Source organism: Suricata suricatta, chromosome 13, assembly GCF_006229205.1.
Source record: "Suricata suricatta isolate VVHF042 chromosome 13, meerkat_22Aug2017_6uvM2_HiC, whole genome shotgun sequence".
Lineage (NCBI taxonomy): Eukaryota > Metazoa > Chordata > Mammalia > Carnivora > Herpestidae > Suricata > Suricata suricatta.
Window position 1 is genome coordinate 67,088,430 of NC_043712.1, and position 24,836 is coordinate 67,113,265.

General features: G+C 34.4%; 1 protein-coding gene across 2 annotated transcripts in view; it reads left to right on the forward strand.

The window, feature by feature from the left end:
• Nucleotides 1–24,836, forward strand: part of GKAP1 (G kinase anchoring protein 1) — a 79,971-nt gene that overhangs the window by 23,205 nt on the left and 31,930 nt on the right. For both annotated transcript variants that reach the window (XM_029920035.1, XM_029920036.1), the window contains exons 4-6: nt 1,561–1,638; nt 5,129–5,252; nt 7,632–7,654. In XM_029920035.1, the coding sequence (XP_029775895.1) occupies nt 1,561–1,638; nt 5,129–5,252; nt 7,632–7,654 (225 nt within the window). The remainder of the gene's footprint in view (nt 1–1,560; nt 1,639–5,128; nt 5,253–7,631; nt 7,655–24,836) is intronic.

Below are 24,836 nucleotides of genomic sequence, written 5' to 3' on the forward strand. Positions count from 1 at the left end.
ACCAGCTGAGCCACCCAGCACCCCTTACCATTTTAATTCTAATCGTATTTTTCTCTGAGTTAGATTAATTTTTTTCTCTGATAAACCTAATCTTCTCCCTCATGTTGTCTTGGTGTAGGTTTAGATTAGATGCTTTCAAAAAGGATGATTTGGTTAGGAATAAAAGCTTTAGTTCATGGTGTCCACTGTTACCATTGTTTTAATTTTTAAGTTATCTCTTGGAAATATATCACTCCTTTTTGGAGTTGGTTTCTGTTTTGGTTTAGATTTTTATTTTTTTGTCATTAAGCAGTAGAAATAATTCTGATTAACCTTGGCAGAGATCATTTGTTGAAAGGTTTCACAGATTTGAATTACGAGCTAAACAAGTAGGCCTTGGGGAAGATAGAAACTAAGAATTCTGGAACACTTAGAGGTGTGAGCCAGTAGAACTAGGACCTGCTCATTCGTAGAGGGCTGTTGCCTCAGATGACCAGACCCCACTCACTTTGTGTTTGTTCTCAAAATTTAATTGCTAGGAGATCAAAAGAAGAGTTGGATCCCTTGCCCCCCACTGTTGACGATGGTAGCCTGGGTGTGTGTGTGGGTTTGTTGGGGGTGGTATGCAGGATTATATAATCGGCTCTCCTGCTAGAAGCACAGGACATCGGGATGAAGTATAGTTATTCACAGGAATAAAGGAAGGGTTTCTGGACAGACAGAAACAAGAGATAGCCACTGAATTTGTGCTTTTATTATCTAGTTCACATAGGACAACACATACATGTACCCAAGTTCATGAAGTTTATTCTCGTTATGTTGTGACTCTCCTGTGTCCAGCTGCAGACATAACCTTATCTCCAGTGGTGGAAACCCGAAGTCCCACCCAACTACCGTATCCATTCTATTTGCCAGTTAAGAAAAGTAATTCTTGGAGAATAATTTGATTAGAGGGTAATGGAAGCTATATTGTAAAAAGTTAAGATGAGATTGGTGGGAAAGAGGAACCAAAAGATACAGATCACAAATTAAAGAATCATTTTTTAAAATAGTATTAGGTTACCTTAAAGGTAGGGTGACCAGATAAAAGGATCTGAGTAAAAGGATGCACTATAAATACTTATGCTGTGATATCAGGGATATACCAGAAATTTGGTCACCTTATTTAAAGTTTCCGTACCCATGGATTAGTCTATATTAAGGGAATGGTATGTTTTATAATGCTGATTGTGTTATTTTTCAATTTTTTGAGTAGTAATCCCTATTATAATTTTTTGTGTCCTAAACTGGGTATCATCATTGACATCTAATACATTGTCAATTTCTTTGTAAGTTTTTTTTACTAAAGGGAAAATTTGTCTAATACACAATACATAATTGACAATGAAGAGGGAAACAGAAACCTCAAAATTGAAAGTTTTGCTTTGTTATCTTCTGTAAAATACAGGGTTCCCTGCTTTGGCATGGAGAGATAACTTTTGAGAACCTGGATTGTTTTTTAATGGATTTGTTTTCCTTTCTGCATATTGTCATAGTTCTTTTGCTTGTGTGGCATAATTGTGAAACTTTTTTTTGTTTTAGCTGACATCTGAAATGTTTGAAGCAGATCTTGAGAAGGCATTGTTGCTAAGTAAATTAGAATATGAAGAGCACAAAAAGGTATTTACACATTTATTGATTCAGATATTTTAGAAGTTTAAGTGTTCAAAGGTTTGAACCAACCTTCCTGAATTTTGTATAAAAGTTCTTCATTAAAGCTTGTCCTAAAAATTCATCACCATAACAATATTATGAAATTTTTATAGTAAGATTACTCCTCAGGTTTTGAGAATCAACAAAAACATGCAGACTAAACTTTGGTGATTTGGAATGTTTCCTTAAGAAATTCCTCTACCTGGTGCACTTGGGTTGAGGCTCCCACTCCTTTTTTTTTTTTTTTACTTAAATTTATTTATTTTGAGAAAGAGAGAGAGAGCATGAGCGAGGGCGGGGGTGGGAGAGGGGGTAGCAGTGCAGAGAGAGACAGAATCCCAAACAGGCTCAGTGCTGTCAGTGCATAGCCTGATGCTGGGCTCAGTCCCACAAACTGTGAGATCAAGACCTAAGCTGAAATCAAGAGTTGGATGCTTAAACTGTGTCACTAAACTGTGATATTGGTTTATGTGCTGAAAAGCGTTGTATGGCTTGTCAGTATAGGAACATTTAAGTAAAAGTAGTGTTGCCTTCCAGTTTCTGTATTTAAATTGAGCATTTATTATTTTCATATAATTTGACATTTTAGTCCTTGTATTGGGAATTTTTTTTGGTCCATAAAATGTATTCAGTTTGTGATTGTAGTTGATTGTAAATGACCCTGGTCATGCGTACGGGTCTTTAGACTATGTAATTGTACATTAGCTCCTTCAGTTAAGATGAAGGGAAGAGAGGAATTAAAATTCACAGCAGATGATTTTGCTTTTTATTTATAGTTCAAGGTAAAAGGATGAAAGTTGCCAGTGAAGTGGACTTTGTACACTGTGTATATTAGTTTCATTTTCCATGTCCCTATTGTTACTATTGAATAATAAAGACTATAATCCTTATTATTAGGTGTCCATTTAAGCACAAAGCTGGCAATTAGAAAAAATGGATACAGCTAGCTTTACTGTGATTTAATCATTTAAAAGGACTTTCATTAATACTAGAAAAGTGTAAAAAAAAAAAGTCCTGCCTTGCTTAATCAGAGATAAAATTTATCAAATAGAATATTATTGTATAATAATGATTTATTGTTGTGAGATATATGTCTAGATTCTAAAGCTAAAAGAATTAGCTGTATCTTTAGGGAAGTAGAGTAGATGGTACTAATAAAATACCATGATCCCAGCCCGTTTTCTTGGCACAGTCATAGGACTGCTACCCAAAAGTGTTGGTTCTGTCAGCCCATAATGACTCCCAGAGAAGGGAGGAACTCCTTTTGTATGCAGTGGCTAGTTTGGTGTGATTACATTGATGTAGTCATTGAGTTTGAAGTCAGTATCCCAATAAAATTAGTATAATTATTTTAGCCTAACTATCTATATTGTTTGGGATGGCATTGTCTACTCTGTTCTATTACTCACTCACCAAATATTTTTCTGAGTAGCCAGGATGTGCTAGTCACATAATACAAAGATAAAGATATGGTCCCAGCCCTTGAGTTTAGTGAGGGAGATATATGTGTAATTATTTGTGTATAGTATTGACATATGAACGTTCTCAGTGCAGTGGGAATTCAGAAAGATGGAAGAATTTTCTTTGCCTTCAGTGGGGTTGAGTTTTAGAAAAGGATTTTTTTTAATGTTTATGAGAGTGTGTGTGCATGCGAGGGCAGGGCAGAGAGGGAGAGGTGGCAAAGTATCTGAAGTGGGCCCTGTACTGACAGCAGAGTCAGGCCATTGTAGGGTTTGAATTCATGAACTGTGAGATCGTGACCTGAGCTGAAATCAGATGCTTACCCAACTGAGCCACCCAGGCGTCCCTAGAAAAGGATTCTTAAAGAGGAGTCTTACTAGGTGTATTAAAAGGTCACAGTGTAGGCAAGAGAAAGTTGGCATTGTCAGGGAAGGAGCGGCAAGAATACAGGATATGTGTGTATGAAAGGGCATAGGATAGTTGATTTGGATTGCTAGAAATACTTTCTGAAGGATAGGATATAAGGAATCTTGTGCACCAAGCTAAGGAGATTGGGCTTTATAAATGTTAGCAGAGAGCTATTGAGCTATTTTTAACTTTTAGATTGATTTCAGGTTTTCATTTTAGAAACTCATGCTGTAACAGTGTAGAAGATGGATTGAGGGGCTAAAATTAAAGGGTGTTGCAATGTCCAGCAGAAGATAGAGAAATGACAGAAGGTCTGAAGAGAACAGATGTAAGAGATCTTTAGGAGATAAACTCAACAAGACCTCATGACTAATTTTTTGTAGTTTGTAGGAAGAGCAGAGAGAGGTGACTCAGGTTTCTAGTCTACAGAATTGTGTGATGATGGTAACATTAAACAAGGTGCTTTAACTAGAGGATCCAGTAGGGAAGGCACGGTGAACATATTTAGCTTGGAGACGTTTATTGAACATTCCAGTTGAGTTGTCTGTACATGCAAAAATCATGAGTATATAATTCGAGCTTTAAATTTTGAGAAACAATGGGTATAAAGCAAAAGAATAGCTTAAGAATAGAATAATGATGAGAAGAGTTTGGAGAAGAGAAGTCAGTGATGGAGACTGAAGAGTAGTTAGAAGTGTGTTGAGGAAACTAAGAGGTGTTTGAAAAAGTACTCTTTGGATTTGGCATTGAGGGGGAGGTTGACCTTAATTTTAGTGGCAGAGAACAGAGGAAGCCAGATTTGACGGGGGAGGTGAGAAAGGAAGTTGACTATAGATGATTGTCTTCAGTTTGATCCCAAAATAAAGAAAAAGAGGTGGCAACTAGGAGAGGTTATAAATCAAGGTATAGATTTTGTTTTTATTTTAATGTTTAAGAGGCAAGAGATTGAGTTTCTAAATAAAAACAGAGCTATCTTTTTATACAATTTGGCTAGCTTAAAGTGGTGACTTTTTAAATCTTTTTTTTTTTTTTTTTTAGTTTATTTATTTTGAGAGAGAGACAGCATGAGCAGAGAAGGTCCAGAGAGAGAGGGAGAGAGAAAATCCCAACCAGGTTCAGCACTGTCACTACAGAGCCCTGCGCGGGGCTTGAACTCCTGAACATTGAGATCATGACCTGAGCTGAAATCAAGAGTTGGGTGCTTAACCGACTGCTGCCACCCAGCTGCCCCTAAAATGTTGGCTTTTTAATTTGTTATTTCTCTTTAAAAAAGAAAACTTTAAGAAATATATTACCAGGGCGCCTGAGTGGCTCAATTGGTTAAGCCTCTGGCTTCGGCTCAGGTTAGATCTCACGTTCGTGGGTTCGAGCCCCTCGTCAGGCTCTGTGCTGACAGCTAGCTCAGAGCCTGGAGCCTGCTTCCGGTTCTGTGTCTCCTTCTCTCTCTGCCCCTCCCCCTCTCATGCTCTGTCTCTCTCTGTATCAAAAATAAATAAAACATTAAAAAAAAAGAAATATATTCCTAATGGTATGTTGATGTTTTTACTAGTGTTAATCAAGCTTAATTATTGTTGGTAATTCTTTTTAGGAGTATGAAAATGCTGAAAATGTTTCAACTCAGTCAAAGGTTATGAATAAAAAAGATAAAAGAAAGAATCATCAGGGAAAAGACCGGCCTCTCACAGTATCACTAAAAGATTTTCAATCTGAAGGTAATATATGTACAAAATCTATTACACTAGAGAAACTACTTTAAGTCTTTTTATATGTAAGTGGTAAGTTCCTTGCTAATTTTTAAAATAAGTAAAAATTGTTTTGTTAATGTGCTTCTGACATTGTGAAAAATGTAGCCCTGTTTGGAAATAAGCAACCAAGGGGAGGTGGGTAAGGAGGGGTAACTTAAAAGCAGTCATTAAATCGCCATAAAGCTTCAGTATGTATTTATCTTTTTGTATCTGAATTTTTCCTTTTTCTAAAACTCACTGAAAATAAAAATTTTATTTGTAGTCTTTGAGTCATCTTGAAACATTATTATTGTGCTTATGCATAAAGTGATTCGACTTACAGTAGACTAGGAATAGTATCTTCAGATTTCATCCATTATTGGTCAGCTTCTTCAAATTATCTGGAGCTACACCTCAGAAAATTAAAATATAAATTTTTAGGAGACTTATTACCAGAAAACGTTATAATATCATTTATATTTTTTTATTGAACAGAAAGACAAAGAAATTGAAGGCAGACCATAAAACACATTGTTTCTGATGTGGGAAATGGTGAAAACCCTAAAATATGGTATCTACTATTCATATGTGGTTATTTAAATATAAATTAATTAAAATAAACTAAAATTAAAAATTCCTTAGTTGTGTTAGCCACATCTCAGGGCCTCTGTAGCTACATGTAACGGTGGCTTCTACATGGAACATGACTGTCATTACAGAAAATTTTATTGGGTGGTGCTGTTCTTATGTCAGTCAGAATAGTTGCTGACAAAATGAACAGCTGTTTGTTTATTGACACAGTAATCTGTTTGGTTCATATGAATTTAGCCCTTAATACATTGGGCATTTTTTCTGTGAGGATTATATAATACTAAAACAATAATCTAAAAAGAAAAATACAATGAAATACTTTTCCATTTTCAGAAACAAGCCTGTCTGTGAAATTAGGAATACATTTAGAGCATTATTTTGCTTTGGTTTAAGAATTGGGACAGTTTTTCCTACATTCTGCCTCTCTTATTAAGTGTTGTGTTTCATTTTGTTTTGTTTTCTGTTTAGAGGTTAAAAGAGGAGATGTATGTTAAGTTTCTTATTTAAAGTTAAAAGAATAGGTGTATGTTAGAGTTTTCAATTTTGGTAAGAAAGATTTTATGTAAGATGTATTTCATTAAAAACTAAGTGAAACATGAAAAGAAAGCTTTTTAAAACTTTATTTTTCATATGTTTGATTATAAGTACTATGTAAATTTATTAAGTGGATTGAGAAAAGACATCAGTATGATGCTGTCATAGGGAAGCTAGACAACTATTTCAAGATGTGATTAAAACAGTCATGATTATTCCTCAGGTTCTGGCATCACATCATATGCTAAGTAGAATACACTAGAAGAATGACTTTGATGTTAGGAATAAGTAGGAAATTAGAAATAAATAGGATTTGGTAGTTTGAGCTGAAACTTGTGCTTTTGACATTTACTGTACTTGTAAACTCTATTCTGATCAACAGATTCTTTAGAGAAGTGGTCCAGCTTTTAAATTCTTAGTCATAAGAATGCTCTTCTCTTAAATTATTGCTAGTCCTTGAGAATAAAAAATTTCTGCTGTGCACAAGAAGCAGTGTTAGATACAAGATACCCTGATTATCTCTAATTTAAATAAGAATTCTTTGTACTTTAGTGTCAGCCTTGTATCTGTATGGACTCCCTTATATCTTTCTTTCCCTCATTCTGTAATCCTTTTCTAGAAAGGCTAGGTTGTTACTAAGTCAATGATCTGTGTGATCTGGATATATTTCTTATTGCCTTCTTTTTTGTATTCATTTTATAAATGTACATCAGTTTTTAAGATTTTTTATAGTATTATCAAAGCACTATGATGTATATTTTTAAAACAAAGAGGCTTTAAAAGGGCCCAAATTACTATTCTTTTTTTCCCCCCACAAAGGCACTGATCTGTACAATTTTGCAATTATAATACCCTGTGATTTGATTTTAAACATATTTGTTCCCCTTTGTCCAAAAAACAATTGTTTAAAACACCAAAAACCTAAATTATTTGGAATTCAAGTGTGTAAAATTTAATAATACCCTGTGGTATGCATGGCATTTACTGGTATATAAAACGTAGTCACTAAGCTGAGCAAATTAGTAATTATATGTTGAAATTTAACATCTTATCCCTAGAGAAGAAATCTGATATTTTAGGCAATCCCCAGATGACTTCTGTAACTCTTATTAAAATTTTGAAATTCTTCTCAATTACTTTGTTTAAATATTTTTACATACTGGGTATTAATTATTAATATTAAGTATTAATATTGTTAATTTTCTTCAGTGAAATGTCACCATTTTTTTTTTTCATTTACAGATCACCTTAGTAAAAAGACTGAGGTAAGTGTTATTGTAACCATCTTTATTCTGGAAAACACTTGATGATTTTAAGAATAATACTTCAGTGTTTGGCAGTCTTTTGCGATCTAGCTAGTTAAAGGACAACTCATAGGTTTGTTGTGAGTGAATTCAGTCATATTTCTGGCAGCTATAAGGATGTAAAATATATTGCGGTAGGTTGAAAATACTGTTTGCATGAAGGAAATGTATTATTTGGCTTTAGTATTTAGTATTTAGGTGTGCGTGCATACACACCCTAGAAGGTTACCACATGTAAGCTTAAAATTTTAGGGAAAAATGGTGTAACACTCCAATCTTTATAGAAAACATCCTGAAACCATGTCTCACGGTATTTTGGAATTATGGAAGTTGTGAGGTGAGATGTGATTCTGTAGTTTATAGCTATGGATCACACTACTCTTAACCATTCACCATCACAAGGTAACTTCTTGTTACCTTCATGTAACTTCCTAGGGTTATTGATTAAATTTCATTTTTTTTAAGACTTCAGGGGCACATGGGTGGCTCAGTCGCTTAAGTGGCCAACTTCAGTTCAGGTCATGATCTCACAGTTTGTGAGTTCAAGCCCCATTTTGGGCGCTGTGCTAACAGCTCAAGCCTGGAGCCTGCTTTGGATTCTGTGTCTCCCTCTCTCTCTCGCTGTCCCTTCCCTCTACCCCTCATCCCCAACACTCTGTCTCTCTGTCTTTCAAAAAATGAATAAACATTAAAAAAAATTTAAGGAATTCTTGGATGGCTCAGTCAATTAAGCTACCTGACTTTAGCTCAGGTCATGATCTCTTGATTCATGAGTTCGAGCCCTATAGGGGGTTTGTACTGACAGCTCAGAGCCTGGAGCCTACTTCAGATTCTGTGTCTCCCTCTATCTCTGGCCCTTCCCTGCTCCTGCTTTGTCTTTCTCTCTCTCTCAAATAAAGATTTAAATAAATAATTAATTAGTTTGAAAAAAACTTCAGTACCAGATTTTATAAACCTTTTTAAATTGGAGGTACCACTATATCTTCTAATATTGAGGGAGTTACTAATAAAATATTATTTTTCACTTCTTTAGGTACTAACTTGAAAGCTTTGCTGTTCTATTATGTATGTATTCTTGTTAGCAATTCCATAAAATGATTTTTTTTAATGGTCAGATGTTCCTTGATTTCACTTTATAGTATATAAATGTTTTTTGACCATTTTTATTGTTGTTTCAGGTCAGGGAAATGAAATCATCTCTAAGAAAACCATATCTGAATAACTCTGACTATAGTAAAAATATAGTCCTTAATGTTGTACACAAGCAGAAAATTAATGTATTTAATAGAAATACATAGAAATTTCTATGTATAGAAAATTTTGTAATTTAAAAACTACAGTCACCACTTCTTAGATTAAAATTTAAATGACCACAAATACAGTCTGGGTATTCATTTTATGTTTGAAAATGGAAACCATGTACTTTTGGACTGATTCTATTATTTTAATCCATTGACTTCTTTGGAAGATAGCTTTATTCAAATGAGAAAGCAGATACAAATGGTATGCTCTATTCCTAAGAGACTACCAGCAACTATTAGTAAAAGAGAAAAATAATTTTTATAAACTGTTCCATGCTTATTTTTCCTGCTTTCCTGATTTAAAGGGGAAAAAGTAATTCAGACTGACAGGATCTAATCTATTTCATATATTCATTCTAAGTTGTATTTAAACAAGCATAGGTATGTGACATAGTGTATATTTTATCTTTCATTATATTTTAGAGCTGTGTTCTGATTATTTTGTTAAAAATAATGTGATAGGTAATAAAATTCACTTTGAGTAGTTCAGTGAATCAGATATTTCCTACTTTTGTAAATGCAGCCTAATTATAATTTATTTCCTACATAACTATTTTAAGAAATTGGTCAAAAGAACATGTAATTCACATTATCCTTTGACACTTGTTAAAAATATACCAAAGTTATGTTCCATTTTCATTAGAGGTATTACTCACTTTCTTGTGACTTGAATATTTAAATGTTGCAATGGTTATGCCATTGCTCTGGGAATTTAGGAGAACTTTATCATAGTTCAAAAATAAGCCTGAAAAAATATTTCTGATTTCAAGTCTGAAATGAGAGCTGCTTTCTACTCCTAAAAATACCTCAGTCTTTTTTATATCGTATACTCAATAATTGACTTAATCCTTTCTATCTCTGTTACTTAAAATTCCTAATATCTGTTGAGAACAATATACATCTCATCTATTCCTTCTTAAATCAGGTATTTAGTGGATAAAATTCAAAAGAGAAAAGATTTTTTTTACTTTTTTCTAGATGATGAGAGGTACTTCCCATGTATTCCTCTAACTGCCAGCTAAACTTGTTCTTGGGTTACATCATTCCCCATTTGCTTTCTCCATCCGTCTTGATTTTGTCTTATTAATCTCAGTGCTTTCTTTCCAGTCCCAATTATTTACAATTTTTCTTACCCTGAAACAATTAGAATATAAATGACATTATCAGGAGTAGAAGATGGGAACAAGTTTTCTTCATTAAGTGTCCAGGACATATTGTCTGCTACACCAGTCCCCTACCCATTCTTCACTACAGTATAGTCAAGAATATCCCATGAGAATTCTAGACAAGAAGAATGAATAGTAGAATAGATGCTTGTATATACCTCTTAGAAACCATAACTAATCATGTCTTTCAGGAGCATTATTTGATCCTTAAAGTTGTTTTTGTTTTTTATTTTATTGTGTATTTATTTATTTATTTTTAATGTTTATTTAATTTTGAGAGAGAGTGATAGAGCAAGAGTGGGGGAGGAGCAGAGAGAGAGAGACACAGAATTGGAAGCAGGCTCCAGGCTCTGAGCTGTCAGCACAGAGCCTGATGCAGGGCTTGAAATCAAAAACTTTAAGATAGTGACCTGAGCCGAAGTCAGATGCTTAACCGACTGAGCTACCCAAGTGCCCCTACTATGTTGTCCTTTGAAACACCAGTGCTGCAAGGTAGAGTATCTCCTAGCTACTGCTGTCTCTTTAGCTCCACTTTTATCTTGCCTTCCCAACCCCAATCCTTCCAGTACCTACCATTCAGTAGCTTTAAATTTTTTAGTGATCATCATATGTCTTGAAATCTCTAAGGGTAAGTCTTCAATATGCTTGAATAGACTATCTCTAGAAGAGTACCCAAGAAGTTTTAACAGTGGTTGACAGAGGGTGGTGCAGGGGGGCTTATAGGGGTAGGAGGAAGGCTTACTTTTCCCAGTGTAAATTGTTGAAGTTTTCTATTACATCTATGTAATATGTATTTTTAAAACATTATCAAAAATTAAAAGCGTTGGGTGAGAGAGGGGACCAGGAAACAAACCTGGTCTTACTGGCTCCATAGGCTGTATACGTTTTGTTGCTCAGTGTTTCTTACATGTCTAACTTAGATATATTAGCTTGGATGAATAATTTATTCATTTTAGGCCCTAATTAGATGAAAAGCAACATCATTGATTTCTAAAATTATAAGTGATCAATATGTGACCAAATATTATATGCTAAAAATTGAACCCCACAGTTAACACTACCAAAACCAGTTAGACCGTTAAATTTTAAAAGCAAATCAATTCTACCTAGTTTTGAGAAAAAAAAAAAAACTCCCCTAAAATTTGGCTTTAAATTAGCAGTTCAACTTGTTTTCTACTTCTCAGTGTCCTGAGCTGATTTCTGTTCCCATGCTTTTCCTTATTTGTATTTATTATATTTGTTAGTTCTCTTTGTTTATAAGTAAGAGAAGCCCAACTCAGTCCAGCAAAATCAAGAAAGAATTGCTTGTTTGGTTGGTATAACCAAACCATGGAAGGCGAGGGAAAGAGCTGTCCTCATAGTTGACTGGATCCAGGGACTTATATAGGTTTAGGATTCTTCATTTCTCTTTCAAGTCTCAGTTGCTATCCAGGGCTTCACCTCATGGCAGATTGCATGGTTACTGAGGGATACAGCTTTACAGCTTTTCCTATAAACGGTTAGCTTTTGAAGCTTGACAGATTGAAGTTCAACTTTTCTTTGAGGAGATGAGGGAAGCAAAAATATACCCCATGTGGTGTGATATGCTTCCTGTTATATCACATTATGGGATGTAGAATGTCTGGTAATTTTTATAATGATAAAATTGATCTTGAAGAATTAGCTATTATTTACATAAATCACTGATGAATAAATACATAAAAGATGAGAGACAAATCCCCCATACAGAAAATTCCAAATAATTTATGTAGATAATTCCCCTTCCAGGAGAGGGAGCCTAACTCCCTCCACTCTTCTTGAGTATAGGTTGTACTTAGCAACTTGCTTCCAAAGAGTAGAGTACAGAAAGGGAGGGGAATTAGTTTTATACTGTAGAAACCTGGTAAACAGAACTTTGACCAGGTGATAACTATTAATATTATTAGTGATATTTCATGTTGATAGCGTATAGCCTTGATATGATATGATGAGAATAGCCTATACTTATGCGGTTTTCCTTGCAAAAAAAACATATAAAACCAGTCAAACCATGATAAAAACATTAGACAAATCCAAATTAAGGGACATCTGCAAAATACTTGACCTGAATGACAAGTATTGCTAAAAACTATCAAGGTCGCTAAAAACACTTTCTCACTAAAGTCTGAGAAATTGTCATTGACCAGAGAAGGCTAAGGAGACATAACAACTAAATGTAGTATATCCTGGATGGAATCTTGGAACAGAAAAAGAACATTAGGGGAAAGTAGTGTAATCCAAATAAAGTAGAATCTAGTTACAGGATTGTATCAGTGTTGGTTGTTTAATGGGAAAGCATACTATAATAATGTAAGATGCTATCACAGGGGAAACTGAGTAAGAGATAATATGGAAACTGTACTATCCAAAGCTTTTCTGCAAATCTAAGAGTATTCTAAAATTAAAAATTTATTTTAGGGACACCTGTGTGGTTCAGTAGGTTAAGCATCTGACTCTTGATTTCAACTCAGGTCATGATTTCATGGTTCATGAGTTTGAGCCCTATGTTAGGCTCTGTGCTGACAGTGTGGAGTCTGCTTGGGATTCTTTCTTTCTGTCTGTCTGTCTCTCTCTCTCTCTGTCTCTCTCTCTCTCTCTCTCTCTCTCTCTCTCTCTGCCGCTGCCGCTGCTGCATGCTCTGTTTCTTGAAATAAATAAATAAAAAGTTTGTTTTAAAACTTGGTCAGTGGTTCAAGTGTTGTCAACCATTATAAAGTTCCCCCCAATGCTTTTAGCAGCTATTAAAAATTGTTTCCATTATTTATGATTTTTAGAGCATATTCTTAAATTAAAATTTTTACTTCAAGAATACATGCATATAGTAATAATTCAATGATAGAGGGAAGCATATTGAACCAGTAGTCTCCCAGCCATTGCCCTTTCCTTACCACTTTTAAAAAATCGTTCTGATACGTCATGACTGACCAACCCTGCATGAAGCCACGCAAAAGTGTTTAGAGCTTTTCTGAACACACTGTATTCTTTCATGCCGTCTTGTCTAACTGTGTATTCTTCCCTGCCATCTTTCTCGGTGGTATCACATGCATGAATAGTTGTTAGTTTTGGGATGGGAGTAAAGTCAGGAACAACCCATGTCGCCATCTTGGTGGTGTCACTCCCCTTCCATCTTTATTTGGCTAACTATGCTTCAGAATCTTGGCTAAAGAGTCATTTTTTCCTGGTCTTATTTAGATGCCCAGAACACTCTGTATGTACTGTATAGCACTCAACACTTTTATCATTGTTTTTCTTCTTCTCTAGAATGAGTTCCTAGAGGTCTGGGGCTGTGTTGTTAGTCTAGTTTCCTGTTCTAATTCCTGTCACATAGTAGCTAATGTAAAGGGAAGTTGGTTGATGAATGAATGAATGTCCTGCTTTCTCACTAAAACCTTCTCTAGCCTTTTTGTGTCTGTTTCTCCCATGTATTTTTGCAACGTAACAGAGGCATATCACTTTTATTTCTTCTATCTGTTCAAGCACATGGTTAGTTAGGGCCTTCTACTTATGGAGCATTGCATTAAGTAGAATTCTGAGACTGCATCTTACTCAGCAAGAAAAGATTCCATTAATTACGTTTGCCATTTATAAAGAGGAAGAAGTGGCTGCATGTCTTACGGATACTTGCCATTTCTGACATGTTCTTATGTATTAGGAAATCTGTAGATTGCTTTGGGTAGTCTGGACATTTTAACAATATTAAATATGCCATATATGCCATGTATATGTGGCATCTAAAAAACAAAACCAACAATTATGTATTAATTGTTGTCTTTTTCAGTAGGTAGTGAGTTCCATGAGAGTAGCCCATGTGTAGCATAATAAGGGCTTAATAAATAAATATTTGAAGTTCAAAACTTGAGTCCACCAGGGATCTGTCTTAGGGAGGAGAAGAAAGTAGACCTACATCATATATAATGTCATCTTTAATATAATAGGTCATTTAATAATGCCATTATTTAGATTTCCCCTTGGATAAGTTAAAAGCACTCACGTGTAGCAAAAGAGAAATTGAGCATATAGATAGAGCATTTGAGATTTGCGTGTTACTACATATTAATGTATCTTAAAACTATAAGGCTGGGAGGCTGTTCTTCTAAAGGTGGCTTGCAGCCCCTGGAAATTTGAAAGGCATTGTTGATTAAGCATTAATATTTGTCAGTTTATTCTATAAATGATGCGTTCTCTGGTTAGGAAATAGGGACTTACTGGGAAGCTAGGTTTGTTCATTTTTTTTAAATTGAGGTATAATTTACACACAATAGAATGCACAGGTCTTAAGTGTGCAGTTTGATGAGGTTTGACATGTAAATATAACTCTATGTACCTACATCCCTAACCAGGTAAAGAACACTTTCCATCACACCAGAAAGTTCCATGCTGCCCTATGCCAGTTATTTTCTCATGGTCGCCTCTGCCCCCTCTCCTGGCAACCACTGTTGTGATTTCTGTAATCATAGATTAATTTTGCCTCTTTATTTACAGTAAAGCATACAATATGTTATTCTTTGGACTGGCTCTTTTCCTCCCGAAATGTTGAAGGTTCATCAGTGTGTGTATCAGTACTTTTTTTTCCTTTTCATTGTTAAAGTGTATTCTATGGTGTGACTATATCATAATGTGTTTATTCTTTTGTTGATGGACATTTAGTTTGTTTCCATTTTTTGCCAGTATGAATAAGGCTGTTAGAGCATTTTTTAAAAGCAGTTTATTTAGGTATAATACAGTAAAAGTTATCCATCTTAAGTGTACAATTCAGTCGATTTTAATTTACTTACAGAGTCGTACAGCCATTACCATAATCTGATTTTATTATATTTCTGTCATCCCCAGAAGAAAGCTCGTACACATTACAGTTATTCCCCCATACCCGTTCTGCCCTACCAGCCTCCACCTACCCTCCCCCCTCCCGCCACCAGCTTAGGTAACCAGTAATCTCTATGGTTTGTATCGATTTGCCTGTTCTTGACATTTAGTATAAATGGAATCACACAAAGTGTGGTCTTTGGAGATTTCTTACACTTAGTATGATATTTTTGAAGTTGTTCATTCATGTTGTAGCATATATCCTTTTTATCTCTAACAGTATTCCATTGAATTTATTTTATTTATACATTTATCAGTTGGACATTTGAGTTCTTTCCACTTTTTAGATTATTAATAATACTGCTATGAACATTCAAGTCTATTTAGGAACAATTCTCTTAGGTAAAAACCTAAGAATTAAATTACTGTGTCATGGGGTAGATATAGGTTTGTTTATTTTCCTTTATTTTTTTTTTAAGTTTATTTTTGAGAGACAGAGAGAATGAGAACATGCGGGGGAAAGGCAAAGAGAAGGAGAGACAGAATCCCAATCAGACTCCATGCCATTAGTGCAGAGCCCAGTGTGGGGCTCAGCCTCATGAACCTGTGAGATCATGACCTGAGCTGAGATCAAGAGTCCTGATACTAAACCAACAGCGCCACCCAGGCGCCCCTACTTTTTTTCATATTTTTAAATTTGAGTATAGTTGGCATACAGTATTGTATTAGTATATTAGTTTTGAGTGTACAACATAGTGATTTGACAAGTTTATATGTTACGCTGTACTCACCACAAGTGTAGGTACCATCTGTCACCATACAACATTGTTTTAATATCACTGGCTATATTCCTTATGCTGTGCCTTTTATTTCCTTGATGTATGTATGTTTAACTGTAAGAAACTACTTACAGTTTTTCAAAATAGATGTACCATTTTACCCTTGGGGAGGTATAGGAGTTTGTGAAATAAGGAAAGTTATTTTTGCATTCTTGGTAGGGAGGCTGACAAAAGGTATTTTATGATGCTAGCTTTAGTTCTTTCACTGTAATTGAAGATACAGTTTCAATAATTATTTGTATTTCTGTACGCCTCTAACAGCAGGCAGGCAGCATAATTAAAATCAATATTTTTTTACAATAATACATTATAATAATACCTAGCAATTAATTTAATAAAGTTGTGGAAGGCCTATATTTAGAAAATTTTTAATTTTATTGCAAGAGAGTAAGGACTTAAATGAAAGAATATACCTTGACTTATTGTCATAAAGATGTCACTTTTTCTGAATTTATAAAATCGGTGTAATCCTGATCAGAATCACAACTTGTTTTTTATTTTTTAATTTTTATTTAAAAAATTTTAATGTATATATTTTTTTGAGAGAGAGAAAGCAGCATTGAGTGGGGGAAGGGCAGAGAGAGAGGGAGACACACAATTCAAAGCAGGCTCCAGGCTCTGAGCAGTCAGCCCAGAGCCCAATATGGGTCTTGAACTTAACGAATCATGAGATCATGACCTGAGCCAAAGTTGGATGCTTGACCCACTGAGCCACCCAGGTGCTCCACAATTTAGTTTTTTCTTAATTGACATAAACTTGACCTGCAATATTGTATTAGTTTCAGATGTATAACATGATTCAACATTCATATACGTTACAGATTGCTCACTACAGTAAGTATAGTTACCATCTGTCATAATATAAAGTTATTAAAGATTACTGAGAATTTCCCTGTGCTGTACTTTAAATCCCCATGATTTATGTATTTTATAACTGGAAGCTGGTACATCTTAATCTCATATATTTCTCCCACCACTAACCCCTTCTCTCTGGCAACCACCAGCTTATTCTCTGTATTCATGAGTCTGTTTGTTTTGTTTTGACAATTTAGGGGTTTTTTTAATGTTTATTTCTGAGAGAGAGAGAAAGAGAGACAGAGTGCAAGCAGGGGAGGAGCAGAGAGAGGGAGACCAGAATCCTAAGCAGGCCCCAGGCTCTGAGCTGTCATCACAGAGCCCGACGTGGGGCTTGAACTCACAGACCACTAGATCATGACCTGAGCTGAGGTCGGCCGCTTAACAGACTGAGCCACCCAGGTGCCCCAACAATTTAGTTTTTAAACTAAAAACTAAAGCACTTGTAAAAATTCAGTGTGGAATACAAAGGACCAAAAATAACCAAAACATTCTTGAGAAAAAAGGAGAATATGCCCAACCAGATACCAAAATTTTTTATAAAAAAATTTTTAATGTTTATTTTTGAGAGAGAGGCAGACTGCAAGTGGGTGTCAGAAGCAGGCTCCACACTCTGTGCTGTCATCGCAGAGCCCGGAGTGGGGCTCAAGCCATGAACCATAAGGTCATGACCTCAGCTGAAGTCAGACGTTTAACTGACTAAGCGACCCAGGCACCCCTCAAAAAAATTTTTATAAAATTAATAATTAATATAGTAGGCATAGGTATTGTAGTAAATAAATGGGCCATTAGAACAAAATACCACTGAAACAGGCCAACCACTTGTGTAACCTTGATCTGTAACAGGGTGATGTGGAATAGAACTGGGTAAAAGATGAACTTTTTTAAATAAATGGTTTTGGGGCAATTGCATATTTTTATGGAAAATAAGATTTGACTATTACTTCATATCATACATAAAAATTCATCCACAGTGGATCAAAAACCTGAAAGTCAAAGGCTATGCTATAAAGCTTTTAGGTGCCAAATAGGAATATTTTTATAACTTTAGGGTAGGAAAGACACAAAACCCACTAGATTTAAATTTATACATTAAATTATGGACTTCTTTCCATAAAAATATATTAGAAAAATGAAAGGATAATCTTCAACGTGGAAAAAAATTTTTCCAAAACAGAACTCAAAGAATGGATGAAGAAACAAGTACTCACAAAAGAAGATATATAAATAGATATAGGTATATAGATAGATAGCTTAAAAACATATGAAAAATGTTTAACTTCATAAGTAATCATGGAAATGCAAAGTAAAATCACAGTGAGAATATTACTTAACCTTCAGTTTGGCAGAGACCAAAGCATCTGATTATTTGAATTGTTGGTGAGGATATGGAATGCTTATGAAAAGGTGACTTGTTACAAACAGTTTTGTTCAACATAGTAATGGAAGTCCTAGCCAGGGCAGTTTTAGGCAAGAAAGAGAAAAGATATCCAGATTGGAAAGGAAGAAGTAATACTGTCACTGTTTCTAGATAATATGACATTGTGTATGGAAAAGACCCAATAAAAACCCCACCAAGAAACTGTTAAAAAAATTGCAGTATATGTAATCAATATGTAAAAAATTTGTTGCATTTGTATATACTAATAATAACAAATTATCAGAGAAATTAAGAAACAATCCCATTTACTGTTGCATCAAAAAGAATAAAATACATAGGAATAAATTTACCCCAGGAGTTGAAAGGCTTATAGACTGAAAACTATAAATAGACATTGATGAAAGAAAATGACGAAGGCACAAATAAATGGAAAGATATCCCATGCTCATGGATTGGAAGAATTAATATTGTTAAAATGTCCAGACTACCCAAAGCAATCTACAGATTTCAATGCAATCTCTATCAACATTCAGTGGGAATTTTCACAGAAATAGAACAATCCTAAAGTTTATATGGAATCACAAAAGACGGTAAATAACCAAAACAGTTTTGAGAAAGAACAAAGTGGAAGTATCCTGCTCCCCAATTTTAAACTGTACTACAGAGTTATAGTAATCAAAGCAGTATGGTATTGGCATAAAAACAGACACAGATCAAGGGAACAGAATACAGAGCTCAGAAATAAATCCACACAGATGTGGTCAATTAGTTGGCCACATGACAAAGGAAGCAAGACTATACAATGGGGAAAGGACAGTCTCTTCAATAAATGGTACTGGGAAAACTGGATCAATATCTTATACCATATGCAAAAATTAACTTAAAATAAATTGAAGATATAAAGACACCTAAAACCATAAAACTCCTAGAAAATTTAGCCAAAAAAAAGAAGAATGAAATTTTGCCATGTGTGATAACATGATGGATGTAGTGGGTATTATGCTAAGTGAAATAAGTCAGAGAAAAACAAAATACCATATGATTTCACTTATATGTGGCATCTAAAAAACAAAACAAACAAAATTCATAAATAGAGAACAAACTAGTGGCTGTCAGAGGGGAGGGTGGAGGAAGAATGGGTGAAATTGAAAGAATAAGAAATACAACTTCCAATTATAAAATAAATAAACTATAATACAGCATTGGGACATAATAATATAGCATTGTATTATAACATTGAATGATGACTGCACTTATTGTGATGAGCATTGTGTCATGTCTAGAATTATTGAATCACTGTGTTGTACACCTGAAATGACTTTAGTATTGTATGTCAACTATACTTCAATTAAAAAAAAAAAACTAGAAGAAAACATAGGTGGATACCACTGCTGCAATGATTTTTTGGATTTAATCCCAAAAGCAGAGGCAACAAAAACAAAAATAAGCAAGTGGGACTACATCAAAGTAAAAAGCGTCTACACTCCAAAGGAAATCATCATCAAAACTAAAAGATAACCTACCGAGTGGAAGAAAATATTTGCAAATCATATATCTAATAAGGGGTAATATTCAAAGTATATAAAGAAGTGGTACAATTCAAGAGCTAAAGCCCAAATAATTCACTAAAAAAAAAAAAGGCTGAGAATATGAATATATATTTTCCAAAGAAAACATACAAATGGCCAATAGGCACATGAGAAGATGCTCAATCAACATCACTAATCAGGAAAATGCAGACCAAAATCACAATGAGATATCACCCCACACCTGTTAGAATAGCTATTAGCAAAAAGGACAAGAACTAACAAATGTTGGCAAAGGGATGGAGAAAAGGGAATCCTCATGTGTTGTTGGGAATGCAAAGGTGCAGCCACTATGTAAAACAGTATGGAAGTTCCTCAAAAAATTAAAAATGGAATTACCATATGACCCAGCAGTTCCACTTCTGGGTATTTGAAGGAAAGAAAACACTAATTTGAAAAGATACATACCTCCATATGTTTAGTGCAGCATTATTTATAAGAACCAAGATCTAGAAACAGCCTGAGTTTCAACAATGAGTGATTGGATAAAGAAATTGTGGTACATGTATATACAAACGAATATTCAGCCATAAAAAAGAATGAAATCTTGCAATTTATGAGAACATGGATTTTGTATTTTGCTAAATGAAATAAGTCAAAGACAAATAATGTATGATTTCACCTATATGTGGAATCTAAAAACAAAAACAAAAAAGCCCAAGCCAAGCTCATATTTACAGAGAACTGATTGGGGGTGAGGATATAGGCAAAATGGGGGAAGGAATCAAAAAGTACAAAGTTCCAGTTGTAAACTAAGTCATGGGGATATAATGTATAGCATGGTGACTACAGTTAATACTGTTCTGCTTACTTGAAATCTTAAATGTTTTCATCATAGAAAAAAAGTTCTGTAAATGTGTATGGGAGCAGATGTTAATTAGACTAAATAACTGTGGTGATCATTTTGCATATATACAAATGAATTGTTATGTTATACACCTGGAAGTAACATAATGGTATATGTCAATTATATCTCAATAAGAAATATTTAATTAAAAATTAAAAATTGTAAGTAAAAATTAGTTTTCCAAACTGCGAAGTTGAAGATGCCCATAACCCACAACCCACCATTTTTACTCCCGAGTACATACTCTGTAGTAATGTGGTAATGCTTATGTGGACCACTATACCTATATAAGACTTAAAGCATCATTGTTTGTTAAAATCAAAACCTGTAAAGCCTCTAAATGCCCATCAAACATGAAATAAATAACAAATTGTGGCAAATTTAGTCAATGGAATACTAATCAGCTTAAAAATTGAATGAATTACTGTTATCAGGAGCAACATGATTTCATAAAAAGTTCAAAAACAAGCAAAATTGAACTTAATGTTTAGGGATGCATACATAAGTAGACAGGCAATAAAGTTGAAGAGATTATCCCAAAAAGTCAACCCTTTAATGGAGAAGAAAGGAGAAGCATGGAATCTTCTGGGGTGTTAGTAGAGTTTTAGAAATACCTTGACAGTAACTTGTAAGCATGTCATTTTTTATAATCTTCAGACTGTATATATGCTTTATATGTGCTTAACATGGGTAGGCCTAAGGATGTTATGTTAAGTGAAATAAGTCAGACTGAGAGAGACAAGTACCATATGCATATGTAGAATTAATAAAACAAATGAATAAAGAAGCAAAAAGATGAATCAGACCTGCAAAAACAGAGAACAAATTGATGGTTGCCAGAGGACAGTGGGGTGGGGGGATGGGCAAAGTGGGTGGAGGAGAGTTGGAGATAAGAGGCTTCTAGAATGAGTAAGTCATAAGAGTAAAAGGCACAGCATAAGGAATATGGTTAATGATATTGTAATAGTGATGTATGTTGACAGATGGTAGCTACACTTGTGAACATAACAAAGTATAGAGAAGTTGAATCACTGTGTGGTACACCTAAATCTCCTGTAACCTTGTGTGTCAACTATACTCAGATTTAAAAATTTTTTAAAATAAAAGCTTAAAATTGGATTTTCTTTATGCAAGTAGCAAAAGAGAAGTTATTGTTCCAAAAGATACTATTTACAGTAACAACAAAAAAATTATAATATACCTAAAGATCTAACAAAAGTTATGCAGAAACTATGTGGAACAAATTATAAAATTTTATTGAAAGACAAGGATCACCTACATAGATAGACAGACATACTGTTTGCGTGGATAAGAAGTTTTATTATAATAAAAGTAACAATTTTTCCCAAATTGTCTTTGTATTTCTAGTGAAAATCCCAAAACCTTTTTCCCCCCAAAGAACTCAACAGATTACTAATATGGAAGAACAAAGCCTACATAATAGCCAAGAGCTCCTTAAAGGACCGTGTTTAATGTATGATCTATCATTCATCAAGATTCCACATATGCAGCGGTCTATTTTTGAGCTGTTTCAGTGGTTGATTTGTTCCTTTGCTAATTCCACAATGTGCTCAATACTTAACATCATAATGTCTTACATGTAGAAAAGCAAGGGACAGTTTTTAGTCATATTGGGAAAAAGTCAAATTGATCTCGATCTTTCATCACATAGTCAAATCTATTCCACATAGATTAAATACTTCTTTGTGAAAGATAATTAATTGTACAGCCCTTACAGTTAGAAAATATGGAATATATATATTTCACTCTGTACATAGGGAAAATCTTAACAAAAGCACTGTAAAATGAAAGGTTGGTAAATTGTTATTCAAGGTGAATAAACTTATTTTTCAAGACAGAACTAGAAATTATTACCCAGATGCAGAAAGAACTTCTATCACCTGGTTAAAAAGGAAATGACCGTCTTGTTTTCTTGCTATCTCAAAGGGCAGAAATTTTAAATATAGGTAAGAGACATCAGTAATTTTACAAAAAAGAAATATGATAGCCAAAAAAACCTCATTAAAAATGTCCAGCTTCGCTACTATCAGAGAAATGCAAATTAAGACTACCCTCAATACCTGATAGGCAAAAATTACAGTTTGAAAACGTCAAAAGTCAGAGGTCCTAGATGAATAGGGTTATGGATCAGTTTACACTGATGGGAATATAAATGAGTATAAATGTTTTTGTAAAGCTGAATATACATTATAACCAAGGTAGTAAATATTCTAGGATTTGGGGTACACAGCTACTGAACTTTGCCACTATAGTATAAAAGCAGCCAAAGGCAATACATACATGAATGAACATGACTATGCTTCAGTAAAACTTTTTTGCAAAAAAGGCAACAAGCTTATTTTGGGCCATAGTTTGGTAATCCTCGATACAATTTATGATTTAGTAATCTACTCATTCATAGATATACATGCCCTAGAGATATTTATTTATATGTGTCCTGGGAGCCTGGCAAATATAACATGGAGGAATCCAAAAGAGAATGATAAGTGAAAGGTCTCAGACTACATCAGAGTGGTAACCAAATTATAAATCTTAAAATCAAGCAAAAGAAATCATTTTTGCCAAATATGTTTAAGCCACAGATGAAGTAAGCCTTAAGATCTGACTTCCATTTTAGAAATCTAGGGATTAGATATACAAGTTAAGTGATACCTAAAGGAAGCAGTCAGGCAAATCTGGGAGATGGATAATTGCAGACAACTGGCCTGGTTTCTGCAATAAGAAAGGATTATGGAGAATGAACAGTGGAGTGTGAGGAAGGGGTGTTCTTGTTTAAAGGAGACTTAAGAGATGACCAATATAATTTTGAACCCTAGTTAGATTAGCAATGAAAGACATTTTGATACAACTGAAACAATTTAAATATAAACTAGGTATAAGATAATATTGAAGAATATTTTTGTTAAATGTGATGATATGGTTAATGTAGAAAATTTTTTGTAGTTGCATGTGAAGAATTTTAAGGTGAAATGTCATGATGCCTAAAATATAAAAAGAGGTGGGATAAATTGTGAAGGAAAACCCTAAAAATTATTAAATGTAGGTATAAAGTATGTGGGTGAAAATTTCATAATAAAGACATGCAAAATGAACATTGTTTAGTAATACATTTATAATACACCAATAAATAATGAAAATAATAAACCTTGAATTTATATTAACAGTTACTCTTATGTAGGGAAGAAGGTACTGATGGTGGTCTAGTTTTTAACTAACATGGTGCTATCATGGGTGTCCTTTTTTATTTTTATTTAAAAAATTTTTTTAATGTAATTTCTTTAAAAAAATTTTTTTTAACATTTTTTTTTGAGAGACAGAGAGCGACAGAGAACGAGCAGGGGAGGAGCAGGGGAGGGGCAGAGAGAGAGGAAGACAGAATCTGAAGCAGGCTCCAGGCTCTGTGTTGAAAGCTCAGAGCAGGGTCAAACCCATGAACTGTGAGATCATGACCTGGGCTGAAGTCGGATGCTTAACCGAATGAGCCACCAGGGCGCCCCTGTCCTTTTTAAAAAAGAAACAGTCTTGGGGCATCTGGGTGGCAAAGTCAGTTGAGTGACCGACTCTTGGTTTCACCTCAGGTCATGATCTTATGGTTTGTGGGTTCGAGCCATGCCTCAGGCTCTGTGCTGGCAGCACAGACCTTGCTTGAGATTCTCTCTCTCCGCCCTTATCTCTGTCTCTCCCCTGCTTGTGCATGTGCTCACTCTCTCTGTCTCAAAATATATAAGTAGAATCTTACTGAGTTATAATTTACCCTTTGTTAAGTGTATAATTCAATGTAGTAACTTATAATAAATTTGAAGAACTTTGCGACCATAACCATAGTCCATTTTAAGATTTATCCATATTACAGTATAGCATGTGTCAATAGTTCATCTCACTTTATTGCTGAATAGCAGTTCAGTGTATAAATGTTTATTCACCAGTTAATGGACATTTGCTGTGAATACTTGATACATTTTTTGTGTAGATACTTGTTTTCTTTTAGGTGGATACTTAGAAGTGAAATGCTGGGTAATAAGGTCAAGCTGTTTTCCAGAGTGTACCATTTATCACTCCCACCAGCGATGTATGGGTGTTCTGGTTTTTCCACATCACTGCCAACATTTGATGTTGTCTCTTGTTTTGATGATACCCATACTAGAGGGTGTGTAGTATGTATTTCATTTTGTTTTAATTCGTGTTTCCCTAATGACTAGTGATTTTGAGCATCTTTTCATGTATTCATCAGCCAGTCTTACATCTTCTTTGGCAAAATGTCTATTCATATGTTTTGCTCATTTTTAAGGTATATTGCCTTACTGTTTTATGATTCCTTTTTTGCAT